General features: G+C 47.8%; 1 protein-coding gene across 1 annotated transcript in view; it reads left to right on the top strand.

Annotated features, from left to right (window-relative positions):
• The first annotated feature begins 552 nt into the window (after positions 1 to 552).
• The window catches only part of XPR1 (xenotropic and polytropic retrovirus receptor 1), a 111,727-nt gene continuing 98,721 nt past the window's right edge, over positions 553 to 13,558 (top strand). Inside the window, exons 1-2 of the mRNA XM_040072316.1 lie at positions 553 to 677; positions 7,619 to 7,670. Coding sequence (XP_039928250.1) covers positions 609 to 677; positions 7,619 to 7,670 — 121 coding nt within the window. The 5' untranslated portion in view covers positions 553 to 608. The remainder of the gene's footprint in view (positions 678 to 7,618; positions 7,671 to 13,558) is intronic.

The raw sequence follows: 13,558 nt of genomic DNA, 5'->3' as shown, positions 1-13,558 counted from the left end.
CCCTGTCCCGGTTCCCGTTCCCGTCTCTCCGCAGACGGTCCCGGCCATCCCGGGGCTCTCGGGTGACGCTCCCGCGCCCCAAACCTGACCCCGAACCCGCGCGAGCCGCGGCGCCCCCCGGCGGCGAGCGCGGGAACGGCGCCCCCCCGCGGGGCGGTGCCGGGGCGGTGCCGGGGCGGTACCGGGGCGGTACCGGGGCGGTGCCGGGCGGGGGGCCCGCCCCGGGGCGGCGGTGCGGCGGTGCCGAGGGCGGGGCGGCCCGGGGCGGTGCCGGGCGCGGGCCCCGCCCCGCGGCGGTGGGCGGGCGGCGGCGCCGGGGACGCGCGGTGCCGGTGCCGGTTGGCTGCGGGGCGGTGACGGCGGGAGGCGGTGGCGAACATGGCGGCGGCGGCGGGCCGAGGAGGCGGCGGCAGCGGCGGGGCGGCGCTGAGGAGGCCCGAGGCGGGCCGAGGAGCGGCGGGGCGGGCGGGCGGGCGGGGGCCCATGTGCGGTGGCGGCGGACCCCCCCCGCCCCCCACTACCGACGCCCGTTCGCAGCCAGGCGCCGCCTCGGCGGCTCTGCGGGCGCGGAGCGAGCGCGGCCCCGGCCCGCCGGCGGCGGCGGCAGGATGAAGTTCGCCGAGCACCTCGCGGCGCACATCACCCCCGAGTGGCGGAAGCAGTACATCCAGTATGAGGTACGGCCCCGGGCAGCGCTGCGGGCGCCGGCCCCGTTCCCCCGCGCCTCCCGCTGCCCGCCGTGCCGCGGGGCGGTGCTGATGGAGGGGCGGCGAGCGTGCGCCCGCCGCGGCGGGGAGGCTGCGGCCGCCGCGCTGGGCGCCCCTCGGCTGTCCGGTTCGTTAATTGATGAATTAATTACCGCCCGTAACCTCTTGCCGGGGCGCGGAGGTCGGGGCACACGCGCGGTGCGGCACCGGGCACCCCCGGGCCCGCCGCCGCAGCGCCGGCGGGGCTTCGGCACCGGCGCCGGTTCCCGGCCCCGGCGGCGGAGGAGCGGTGACTTTGAGAGGCTCCCGGCCTCCCAAGGGCGATCCCGCTGGGCTGGGCAGCTCCCGGCGCCCTCCGTGCCCTGCCGAGGGCCGCCGGTACCGCTCTCGGCTCCCCAAGACAAGGCACCAAACCCCCATCGACTCCCCCGGGCTTCCCCAAGACAAGGCACCAAACCCTCATCGACTCCCCCGAGCCCCTCAAAACAGGGCACCAAACCCCCATCGACTCCCGTTTTATGATCGTTTTTAAGTAAGGCTCTGCATCTCGCTGTTTCACACTCGAGTCGGAGCGTTTGTGAGCGCTGTTTGCGCCAAGTTCTGCTGCATTAATCGTGAGTTATCTGCAGAATACAGCTTTTTTGGGGCTTTATCGTGCCAGCCTGCTAAAGGTCACGCTGATTGCCTCGTTTCAGATTTATCACACCGGTTCTGGGCTTGGGTTGAACTGGACGGAGCGGGAGGTGGTTGTTTGTAGTAAAACCATTTCCTATTTCAGTGTCAGCAGTAAAAGTGGCAGGTGGCAGCGATGTCTTTTCCACAAGTAATAATTAAATCTAGACAACGGAAAGCTGATTACAGGACGGCCGTGATCAGCAAAACTTCTTGACTAATTGACTCAGTTAAAACCATGCAACATTTGTTATTGTTTGAGGGCCTGTATTTTCTCCCTAGGACTATAATAGCAATTTATTTATGCTATCCCTATTAATCTGTCTGCATTTGCAAGGAAAGCCCCATTTGTCTTAGCTTGCTTTGTTATAATGTCGAGCTTGAAAAGTTTATATCTGCCCTTTTCACTCTTCCTTTGTTTTCCTTTACCTGACTGCAGAGGAGCGGATGTTTAAATAAAAACTGCGGTCAGATTTGCCTTTACAACAATATTGTGACCTCCTTGAATTACGTGGCGAGCTAGATGGCCAAATAATGCCATCAGTCTTCGAGGAGGAGGAAAACCATTGTGGTGATAAAATCAAGGGCCAGCTTAGTTCTGCATCGTGTCTCTGATGGGATTTCCCTGCGAGAGTCGTCTCCTGTTCCTGGCAACAGAAAACTTGGATATCTTCCTAAGAGCAGCTTAGGGGGTGGGTTGGAGGGGAAGGCAAGGGGGAAATAAAAGGGTGAAAGATCTGGCTGCGTGCTGAGCGAACAGCTGTGGAGAGAGGGGAGGGAGACCCGGTGAGCTACGACACCTTGATTGATGCGCGAGGAGCCCCGCTGCTCCTCGGCCACTGTTTTCATTATGGGAGGTTAATTTTCAGCTGTTTTAACTAGGGCACTGTCATTATGTCATTCTCCCATCCTCCAGCCCAGTTAAAAATGTCGATTTCAGTAAAAACTTCCTTCAAGTTGTTGCTCTTTCTAATCACAAGCAATCTCCTCCTTGGATAGACAGCTTAATGTGGAGTGAAGGAGAACGAAAACCTCGCCCTCCCTTTCGGTAATAACTTTCAAACTCTTTGTTTGCCTTGTTGCAGCTGGCTGGATGTGAGTCAGCCTCCTGCTCATGCATATTACAGTGATGGAATAGCCTGGCATTTATTATTCAGTAACCGGTGGTCGTCTGGGTGCAGGGCATAAAAGCCCAGCACTGCCTCCGTTTACTTGTTGATTATACCTGAGGCAAAAAGCGCCCAGCCCTCCTTTGTCCAGAAAAATCCCCAGGTGTTGGTTAGCAAATGCGAGGTTAAACTTGGCCTGTGTTACTTGTATGCAGCGCTGCTTATAGAAGGTGACACAGTAACGTTTTAAAACATTGTTTGCGTATTTAATAGTGTTATAATGTTTCTTCACCTCGCAGTTTATGGCTTTTCCTTCTTAATTAAAGCCGTAACCTTTCAGAGTGGGAGATCTTCAGAGTGGGTAGATTTTTAACTCTGAAAATATTCTTCCTATTTCCAGGGTGTCACGTTCAAGATCACAGAATTCTGGAATGGTTGGGGTTGGAAGGGAACTTAAAGGTCAGCTTGTCCCACCCCCTGCCATGGACAGGGACACCTTCCACTGTCCCAGGTTGCTCCAAGCCCTGTCCAGCCTGGCCTTGGACACTTCCAGGGATCCAGGGGCAGCCACAGCTTCTCTGGGCAAGCTGTGCCAGGGCCTCCCCACCCTCAGGGAAGGTTTTTGAACCTAATATCTGATCTAACGCTGCTGCCTTTCAGTTTGAAGCCGTTCCCCTTGGAAGGACTAAAAGATGATGCAGAAATTGCTTTCTCCCAGTCGTTCTGTACCGTAAAGCTTACATGCCCTCATCTTAATTGTCTACTCTGGTAGTTGTAGTTATTTCCAGGTGAGAGCAGGTGATTCCTGGAGTGTGGCAGCACCCAGGTACCCTGGGAGATCCTTGGATGGGATTTGGAGTGAGTGTGCCTGGGGGAGCTTTGCCAGTCGGACCAGGTGTGATCTGTTGGTGATAACGTCAGAAAGGGGAGTGAGATGGTTGTGTTTTCAACACCTAAAAATGTAGTTTCACTTTCAGGTGGTCTTTAACAATTGACAGTCCTCAAAACTCCTTACCATTAACATGCTCTTTCCCTCCAAAAATAATCCAAGTAAGTATTCTATGTGCGCTTGCAGGAGGTATGGAAGTTGCCTGGGCTTAGGGTTGGTAGTCAGGGTGAGAGCTTTAGGGAGAGAAAAATCCATTCGTTTTCTTTAAACAGGTAAAAGTAAGATATATTTTGATAGGTGTGACTTAGATTCTTACTTTCTTTCAGCAGAAGCTCTGCAGTGACCATTACTGTAGGTCCGCTTTTTGACAAGGAGCACTTGGCTTACAGAAAAGAGGGAAAATGGCAGTGAATGCTATTCTGTTTCCTTCAGCTTCTCCCAAAGACATTTACCATGACTGAGCCAGCAAAAACATGGAGCTTTACACAAACCTTGATTGACTTGGTTTGGCTTTCCATTCCAAATTTCCCTTCCAGAGATTGCATGAAATGATGTGGCTGTGCCTCACCCTGGCAGCAGCAGTGAAAAGGTTTGCTCACCTTGTTTTAGGGGATGTGGCAGTGTATTTTCTTATATAAAGTGAATCACATTTTCTTAGCCTGTTAAACTATAGCTGTGATATGCACTGCATCAGTGCCTGTGTTACCTTAAAAGTTTTGGGCCATTCATTTACCCTTCAGTTCCCTTGGAAAAAAGATAAAAACGGGAAAAGTGGAAAACAGGGAAAACATGAGAACAAACAAAATCCCACACGTTTTGTGTCAGATGACTGACTTCTCATTTCCACGTAGTCAGTACTGGACAAATTCAGGTGACTCTTGCATGAATTTCAGCTGATGCTTTTTTTTTTAAATTTTTTTTTTTTGGCCGAGGGTGTGCTCTGCTGCATGTAATGCTCATTTTTGATGCAGTGAAACATTGGGGTTGCTAGTCCTCTGTTTATCCCCCAACTCCCCTGTGTTCCTTTGCTCTCGTGTCCCACTCTGGATTGCTTTTAGGAGGAGAGCGTTGCTCTGCCTGCTCAGGCTTCTAAATGTAAGTGTGTGTCTGCACGTCCAGCTGATGGAACTGTACCACTCACCTGCACGCTTGCCAGATGGCTCTTTGGTTGCAGTTAATCTGGCCTGAGGTCTGACGGTATTTTTATAGAAAAAGTACATAATACCTTTGAAATCATTCGCAGCAGCCGGGGAGGGAGGAGGAGCAGCACAGTTATTACAGGTGCAAAGTTCATGGGAGAGATGGGTAAAGGTGTGAGCAGGTGACCTCTCTTCCCTTTGAGAGGGACTCTGGGTTTTGAGTCCTTTTTGCTGTTGAGCAGGAGGGAAACAGGTTGCTAAGTTTTAGACATCATTTCTCCCAGACACCACCTGCAGCAGGAAGTCGGTGTGGGGAGAGGAAACTGATAGCTGAGGTTGCCTGCTTGCCTTCGAAGTCTCTCCTGCAGAAACAGGCTTTCGGTTTTTGGGAGGTGGCCAATTCTGCTCTTCAAACCCAGCTTCATGATAGGCAGTTCACACCCAGGCTTGCCACCTCCTGACACAAATCTGTTGTGCTATTTCACTATTTGTCCTTCGGGCTGCTAGCGGACGAGCTTAGAGGAGCTTAAGTGGTTTGAAAGACTCCTTTTAGAACAGTGGGGGTTTTTTGAGCGTTTTAAGGTTTTTGTTAAGGTCTGATGGTTGCATTTTCGAGCGTTGCCTTTTTTTATTTTGTTCTCTCCTTTTTTTATTTTGTTCTCTCGTATGTATTTAAGTTTGCTGATGGCGCAAGGTGTAGCCCCAGGCGCAGTCTAAAGCAGGGAAATAACCCATTTTGTTTCGTTTGAGGGCAAAAAGAGTAATTCTTCAGTGTTTCACATTGACAGTGATGGATAACTTTTGTAAACGATTGGTTCTAAAGTTCTGTAATCTAGAGGACTAAATAGTTTAGGTGTAAAGGAGCACTGAGTCTTTCACTTTCAGGTTATTGGTTGACTTATATAGGTCAGGAAAGCAGTAACAAAATCTGCTGCCCTGCAGCTGCCAGATTGTACGATGTCAGTCTGCATGGGGAGAGGTCTGTGGGACGGCTGACACCTTCAGCTTTCAAGATTGTTTAGTGCAGTGTTGTCCTTTTTAATTTGTTTTTTTAAAAAATGACTGATAAAACCAGAGACAGGAGTTACACTGGGTTTACCTTCTGGGTGGGTTAAGAGGTGAGTTTTTACTACAGCGACTTTCAGTGTGCTGTCTCTTCTGGTTTGTTTATCCTGTGTCAGGTGGTTGTGGTTCATGGAAAAAGTTACAGGTAGGTGAGGATGGCGACTGGGATGGAAAAGGAGGAAGACTTTTCGACTGCTTGGTGTGCAGAGGCAGATCATGTGCTGCTGACCAGTGGGATGGGGGGAAGGGGCTGAAGTGGCCGGTGTTCCCGAGGAATTTCAGAGGAGCACCAAGAGCCGAGGAGGGCTGTGCTGCTGGAATGAGGAACATCCAGCAGTGGCTCAGTTGGGAAAACAATTATGCAAGTGACCTTTGTTGAGACCTCTGTGGACTCAGGAGCCAGACCTTTGAGAGATGCCAGAGCTGCCGGTGTAAGCAGCCACCTTGGATATCTTGTGATAAACAGACTTGTCCTTTAGACCTTGTATTTACCCAACAGGATCGTAACCACCGTGTTACAACAGCGCTCAGCTGCTGAGCTGGAGGTTTTTACCTCGAGGGTGTTGGGGGATTTGACATTTAGGGAGGTTTTGTCCTGGGGCACTGCTTCTGCTACCTTTCAGGATTATAAAAGTGTGGGATATGTTGAGAATCAGGCAGAATAGATAGGAACTAAGAAGACCTGAATGACTTTTTTTGTGTAAGATTTCTGTGGGCTCAGAAGTGAGGGAATAAGATCAGTTTTTCGTGGTGGTGGAAGTTCGATATGGGCATTAAGATGTGAGGTGTGTATAAGCAAACCTCTTTGCAGCAGGAATGGGTCCTTCCCTGTGGCTTCTAGCTCCAAAGTTATGGTTCAGGTTATTCGTAAAATCCTGGAATATTTTGAGTTGGAAGGGACATTTAAGGTCATCTCGTTCCATCTCCCTGCCATGGGCAGCGACACTTTCCACTAAACCAGGCTGTTCCAAGCTCTGTCCAGCCTGGCCTTGGACGCTTCTAGGGATGGGGCAGCCACAGCTCCTCTGGGCAGCCTGTGCCAGGGCCTCAGCACCCTGACAGTAAACGTTTTTTCCCCAAAATATTTTATTCTGTCAGTTTGAATCCATTCCCTCTTGTCCTGTCATTCCTGGCCATAGTCCCAAGTCCCTCCCCAGCTCTTTTGGAGCCCATTTAGGCACAGAAAGGAGCTCTAAGGTCTTCCTGGGGCCTTCTCTTCTCCAGCTGAACACCCCCAGCTCTCTCACCCTGTCTCCATACCAGAGGTGCTCCAACCCTCTGATCATCATTGTGACCCTCCCCTGAACTCACCTCATTCCCTCAGTCATTGATCTGAATTCAGGTTATGTGGATGTGAGTGAACAAATCTTTGGTCTGTGCCTGGAGTAACACCAGCTCCTGAACAACTTGCCTGGAAAGAGCCCTTCCTGAAAGGAGCTGCGAGGCAGATCGTGGTGCCTCCAGGACCTGAAACCTGATTCATTAAATTCATTCTAGCTGGTGTTAACGTTGCCCTTCAGTTCCCACCTCGAGACAAGGCTGTCACCCTCGGTTCCCTAATTGTGTTGTCTTCAGCTTTTAGAGAGTATGTGTATTTTTGTGCTCCTGTATAACGGTGATGGGAAATCCCTGAGGCTGCTTTTCCTCCATTTGCCTTGACAAACTCCTCTGTGTCACGCAACACTTCAGGTGTCGTTGTTGCTTCTTCATTTTTTTTAATGTAAAGCCTTCAGCATCCTACCAACTGGGAAACATTTTTCCGAAGGAAGATGTTGCAATGTACAGCTGGAATAAATTTTATAGATTAGTAAGATAACAGGCTTTAGACAAAGCAGTCAGTAAACATGAACCTGTTTCACTTGTGAACAGAAATACGTGTGATAGCCTTGACATCACGTACCATAGATTTCTGTGCCAGTCTGCAGGATAAAAGGGCTTTAATTGCTTTTGTTTTCCAACGAGCGTATCAAAACAGTGCGGTTTTTTTTTCCTCTTTTAATACTAACTTGTTCCTTGTTCTCTGCCTCTCCCTTGCAGGCTTTGAAAGAGATGCTATATGCAGCTGTGGACCAGGCACCTTCTATAGAAGGTAAGCAAATTGTAACCCACGGTTGTGTTTTTCTTGGCACTGTGTGCTGGACACGTAGCCCTGCTACTTTTCTGTCCTCAGTCCTCCTAAATTGGTAAACTTAATATCCTGATGGGCAAATGCCTGGCCTTTCACAGCCTGCATGCTATTTTTGATTGTTAGAACTCTTTGTCCTCTTTCGTTGGGACAATAAATGTCTTTGTATAGTTTGAGACAGCAACAGCTGGATTCCTCTGGCTTATAAGGTCATTCAGTGGTGGAAGTATTTTCTTCATTGCTTGACAATAGAGCTTTGTTTTCCCGTGAGAGCCAGCCACTCCGGGAGATAGCTGTGCTGGAGAGACACTGGTTCCTGGTTTGTTACTGGTGATTTGAGCTGGAAGAGTCTCATCCTTTTGTCCTGTGTCCTCCCCGAATGCTGTGCTGCCTCTCCCATGTGGACATGAGTATATCTTCTTGCTTGCACGTGTTTATTGCCTCTGACTACTCTAAATTATTCTAGTAAGGTGCTTGGTATTAAGCTCGCTGCATTTTAAGTAGTTTGTTTAATTAAGTGATGATCTGTGCAAAATTTCTTAATGGAGCGTTTTACTTTCTGTATCTTTCTTCCTTTTGCTGTCTTTAAAGTACTGAAGAGCATTTGCCTCTGTGTTGCTTCATTCCTTACTTTCTTGTCCTTCGTGTGGATTTCTAACTCCTTACCTTTATTATTTTCACTGTGATTGCAGAGTTAATTTTAGTAATTTCTGAACATGGCTCCGGGCTTCTTGTATATTTATAGAGCAGGAGAACAAGTGCTGGTGTAGTCAGTTGTCTAACATCAGTAACGCTGGTTACTCTTCATGTTAGCTCATTAATTACTTCCCTTTTGTTGATTAGAACTGAGAAATGAGGCGTGACGTAGCTAATATAATGTGATTTTTTTTAAAAAAAATTAACTCAACTCCTCATGCTCTTCAATTAGAATTTTAAAACCAGAGCTGCAATAATTAATAGTTTAAAAGAGTGTGTGTGGGATGGGGCAGTCTGTCCTTAAACTCTTCAGAGGTGCATTCCAAGCTGAAAACTTTGTGGAAGCAATGCTCAGGCAGGTGTAATTTTTAGGCTTAACCTGACACTTAGTGGCTCACTCAACTCATCCTGCTAATTTTGTTAAAAGAATCACGCTTTTCTCTAAAGTAGAGGTCCTAGAACTTGGTTTCTAAAGGTTATGGTCCTAGAATCTTTATCTTTGGAAAACTCAACATACACTGGCAAAGAAGAAAGTTTTCTGCGTGGGCCAAACTGACTATAGTAACTTTTAAAGGCAACTTACTAACGTTATTGAAAATCCAGCAATATTTTTATGGGAGACTGGAGCAATTACAAGTTCACTTTTTTTTTTCCCCTCTCTCCTGTCCATGGGTTTATTACTGACAGTGTGAGCAAGTGGTGTGTGTGCTAATGGAACTTTGTAGTCTGATGTTGGAATGTGAATTCCTGGGCTTGGCTAGGGTTAGGTAGGGTTTCAAGGTGGGCTTGAGTTGCTTGTTGTAAAGTGTTATAATTCAGCATTTTGATTGCTTTATTTTCAGTGCTTGTGTTGCAGTGGTGTTCTGTAATGTGCTGTGATGTTTGTGTGTAAACACATTTGGCAAAGCAAGAGGAGGTGAAGAATAAAATGATATTGTATTTATGCTCTTTTAAACACTGTTAGAATTTTAACTTGTGCTTCTGCCTCCTTTGATGCTTTAAAAACCTCAACAAAAGGAAAGCAATGACTTAAGACAGTTTCCACCGGTAGAACAATGTTCTGTTCATTTTTGGAGGGGTTGGGTCTTTTCCTCTGTACTGTAGAGAATATAATCCCAAACTGTTTTGCACCACTCCTATTTAAGTCTGTCTGCCTGACCCACCCTTAAGTGGAGAGCAGACACACTAATTCCTTCACCTTTTGTGCTGGAAGTGAATCAGTGCCTTTTTTCCATCCCTGTTGCTTACATTCTCTTTTTAAAGCCCTCTGCCTTTGTTCATAGAATCTTAAGGCCAGGTTTAGTAGGTGGCTGCACACAAGCCATGCCCAGAACACTGTCAGAGGAGATGGAGCAGGTTCCTTGCATTTTGGGAGGGAATGCAGTAGCTGCTGTCAGGGGCTGGCTGTTGGCCTGCATGTTTCCAGTTTAATATGGATTTTGCAATGGATACTTCTGTGTTATTTTGAGCTTAGCACAGGAACTACGGGGCTGTGCTACTGAAACCCAGCCTCCCAGTATGAGCCTAATATAATCTCATTTTAGACTGGTCTAACTAAAATCCATTTGCTAATTGATCTAGTTGATCACAGACACGCTGCAGAGCTCCAGGTTGGCTTTGATTTACCTTGCATGAATTGTAAGCTAATCTTTGGATAATATATTGGATTGTGAAGACAAGGGAGTTCTGTACAACAAAGCTGAGACTGTTCCTGGCTCTTATTCTGCTCGGCTGGATGTGTGATCTGGCATTTGTGAATGAATTTCTTAGATTTCTGCTGCAGGCTGCTTACTATGTCAGTCAGTAAAATTTATGTATAGGCAGAAATGCTTCCTGTTGCTTAGGAGAATGCTGAAAGCACTTTGGAAATTCTTTAGAACAATGCAAAAAAGTGCTACCCAACCAAGGCATGTTGTAAATAATAGGCAAGGCAGGTAATAGGTGAGCCATCCATCATGAATAGCTTTCTTTGGGTTTGTATTAGGCATTTTCTGTTTGTAACAAACCTCATTCAGAATGACTCTTAAGTTGTGCAAGGGATAGTTGTTTGTGCTGCTGTAGTGGACAAAGTGCTGCTGGGAAGAAGATGGGGGCTCTAAATTGTGCAGTTTATTCTGTGGATATATGGTGACCCTTCTCACTGTGCTACATTGAATCACACCTATGTCTATCTGCTTTTTCCTGTTTTTGGGAAATAAATGAACTGTGATTTTAACAAAAAACCTTGTAGAGGTGGAAAAGCAAAAACCTATCAAGGCTGTATGGCAGGAGGAGGTTGTTTATAGCCGTCCCCTCACACAATTGCAAGATGCTGTGGCTCCCTGTGTTTCATGAGAGTATTCCAGACCCTAGCATGTATTTTCTAGCAGTTCCTAGCTGTACATATAGATTTCTTTAATCTGTTCAAAGACACTTTTTTTTTCATCCACCTATCTCCTTTGTAATGATGGTTTTGATATGCCAGTGTTATTCCTCCAGATGCTCCTCATCTTTTTACAAGGCAATCCCCCGATGAAACCTGCACCATCCTTCCACTCGAGCAACATCTGTACTAAATTAGTGTTCAGTCTGTTAATTCAATCCCGTGCACATCACTGGAAAAGGTATCAAATGATGCTGGATTCCCAGCTGTATGGGGAGACTTTGCTTGGCTTTCTGGAGAGTTCTTTGGAGCGTGTTTGCTTCGTTATGTGTTTGCTGCGTTCTGCTCACTGTTAGCAAGGGGGGTGGGTGGATGCTGCTCCCAGGATATCATTCACAGCCAGAAAGCCAGACCAGGCACTCTTTTCTGACCTTAAGATACCTTTAGGAGAAATCTGTGATGATTTAGAGGTGAAACCCGAGCGTAGCTCTGTTTTCCTCTGTGTGCAGTACTGTGAAAGCATGAAATTCTCACCTCATTGGAAGAATGCTTTTTTTTTTAATTTGGTGGGTTCCTTGTCCTGCCGCTGCTTCCTGTTCCATTTGTCACCTAAGTAAAACAGGTTACTGGACCACTCTTGCTCGGAGTGCTCCTGATTATTCCACTTGGTGAGCAGATGTGTCGGCATCTCCCCAAGCTCCTTACGACGCTGCTCTCCTGGGCTGCAGCGGACACGAAGAGTGAGGCTGTAAATTATTCATCCTCATCATCTGCTCGAATGGACAGGGGCCACTCTAAACATTATTTCCTAGAATATTTGTCTTTCAGATATTTAAATTTATCCTGCCTTTAATACTTGTGTAAACAAGTATCGTTGTTGTAACATCAGAGGGTACAAGAGCGTCCTGTTGTATCCTCATATTATGGAAATTACTTAATCCCAATCCCGAATTCCAGTGGCACCTTTCAAACAAGGATCACACCGGCTCTGTGGGGATGGAATGGTGTATTGGGCTAGGGGTGGGGAGTACAGGTGCTCCAGGGTAGAATTCAAACCCCAAAGTAAGAGGTGGTGTTAAAGCAACATGAATTGGTGGGGAAAAAAACTTCAGTGGTGCCAGATACCCTCTGCTGGTGCCTGTAATCTTTATGGTCACCTGTTTACTCGTGGTGGATTAGGAAAGCAGGAGGGAGGTGCAAGTCTGGGGCATTCTGAGAGTGCCAGCACTGGCAGCGTGTCCCATGTTATTCCATCCTTGAGTCTGCTTTCATCTGTAAAGCACTTGCCCTGTTAACTGACAGCTACAGATCTTTAGCTTGGATTTATTTGTGTTACTGAGTAAACAAAATAGTATTCTTTAGGGGGGATAAGTAATCTTTGTGAATAAATAGGGTGTGGGACATCACATTCTTTTTCTTTCCAGAGGAAATTATGAGGCTGACAGTTTTTGTTATATGCAGGCACGCTTTGTAGGGTTGATCAAAGGCTTATGATTTGTCTTTATATATGCAGATAACTTCTTTTTGTTTCAAAATAAACATTTATTTCCAATTGCACAAGCTTACTTTGTAGTGGCTTGAGGTTTTGTTTACATGGGAATGCTTAAGGCTTAAAAGAGTCTTCAGCAGAAGTGCTGCACATCAGAAGCAGCCACAGGGAGATTAATGCTTTGTCTTTATTTCAGCGTGTTGTCACACACCCATGAGGACAGGGGGGTTGGTGTCCTGCGCTCCAGATGCAGGGCCTTGATTCTCTCTAGGCTGTAATTCAGTCTGTAGGCCTCTGTATTTATAATTAGTATGTAAACTAACCAAAAAAAAAAAAGAAAATAATCCCATGACAATCCTCTTCTCAGATGGAGACCTGATGCCAGGTATTGGATTAGCTGTAGAAAAATAGGTTATTGGGCTTGTGGAAAACGTTAGCTCCCGGAGTGCGCAAACGTGGACAGGAGGAGAACTTGGCAGCATACCAGCATTCAGAGAAGGAGATGATGGCTGGTTTTTCTTCCCCTGGAGCAATAAAATTTGAAAGGTAAATAGTGCATATGGTTGGAGTAGGGTCCAGAGAGAACAGCTGGATGCTCACTAAAATATTTGGAGCACAGACGCCTGTGTGAAAATGTGGAGTACTGTGCGTTCACGCAGAAGCCGTTTTGCTGTCAGAAGCGGCTCAGTGCTCTCAGGGACGGCTTTGCACCAAGCCCTGCCGCTCTCTGTGCCTTCAGAGCAGGGCACAGCCGCCCGTGCTGCCGGGGCTGTGACTGCCTCCGAGGGGATGAGCACCAGGAGGCCGAGCTGTGCTTCACCACCAACGAGCGTAACGCGGATGTGGAACGAAGGTCAGGTGAGGCACAGAGCTGGAGTCACAGAATGGAATCGGAGAGTGGTTTGGGTTGGAAGGGGCCTATAGAGGTCATCTAGTCTGTCCAGCCCTCCTGCCATGGGCAGGGACACCTTCCACTATCCCAGGTTGCTCCAAGCCGTGTCCAGCCTGGCCTTGAACACTTTGAGGGATGGGGCAGCCACAGCTTCTCTGGGCGACCTGTGCCAGGGCCTCCCCACCCTCACTGTGAAAAAACCATCTTCCTTATGTCTAATCTACACTGACCCTCTTTCAGATTAAAACCATTGCCCCCGTCCTAACACAACAGGCTCTGCTAGAAAGTCTGTCCCCAGGCTAATGGGTCCTGATTGAGCGATTGAAAGTGGCTTGTTGCTTATGGAGGCAAGCAGCCAAAACAAGGTTTGATGTCATTATTGTCCCGTGGAGCACAGGTTCCCAAGCTGTGGT

The sequence above is a fragment of the Hirundo rustica genome, chromosome 9 (genome assembly GCF_015227805.2).
Source record: "Hirundo rustica isolate bHirRus1 chromosome 9, bHirRus1.pri.v3, whole genome shotgun sequence".
Taxonomy (NCBI): Eukaryota; Metazoa; Chordata; class Aves; order Passeriformes; family Hirundinidae; genus Hirundo; species Hirundo rustica.
The sequence above is the reverse complement of the archived record's forward strand: the minus strand, read 5'-3'. Positions and strand labels throughout refer to the sequence as shown.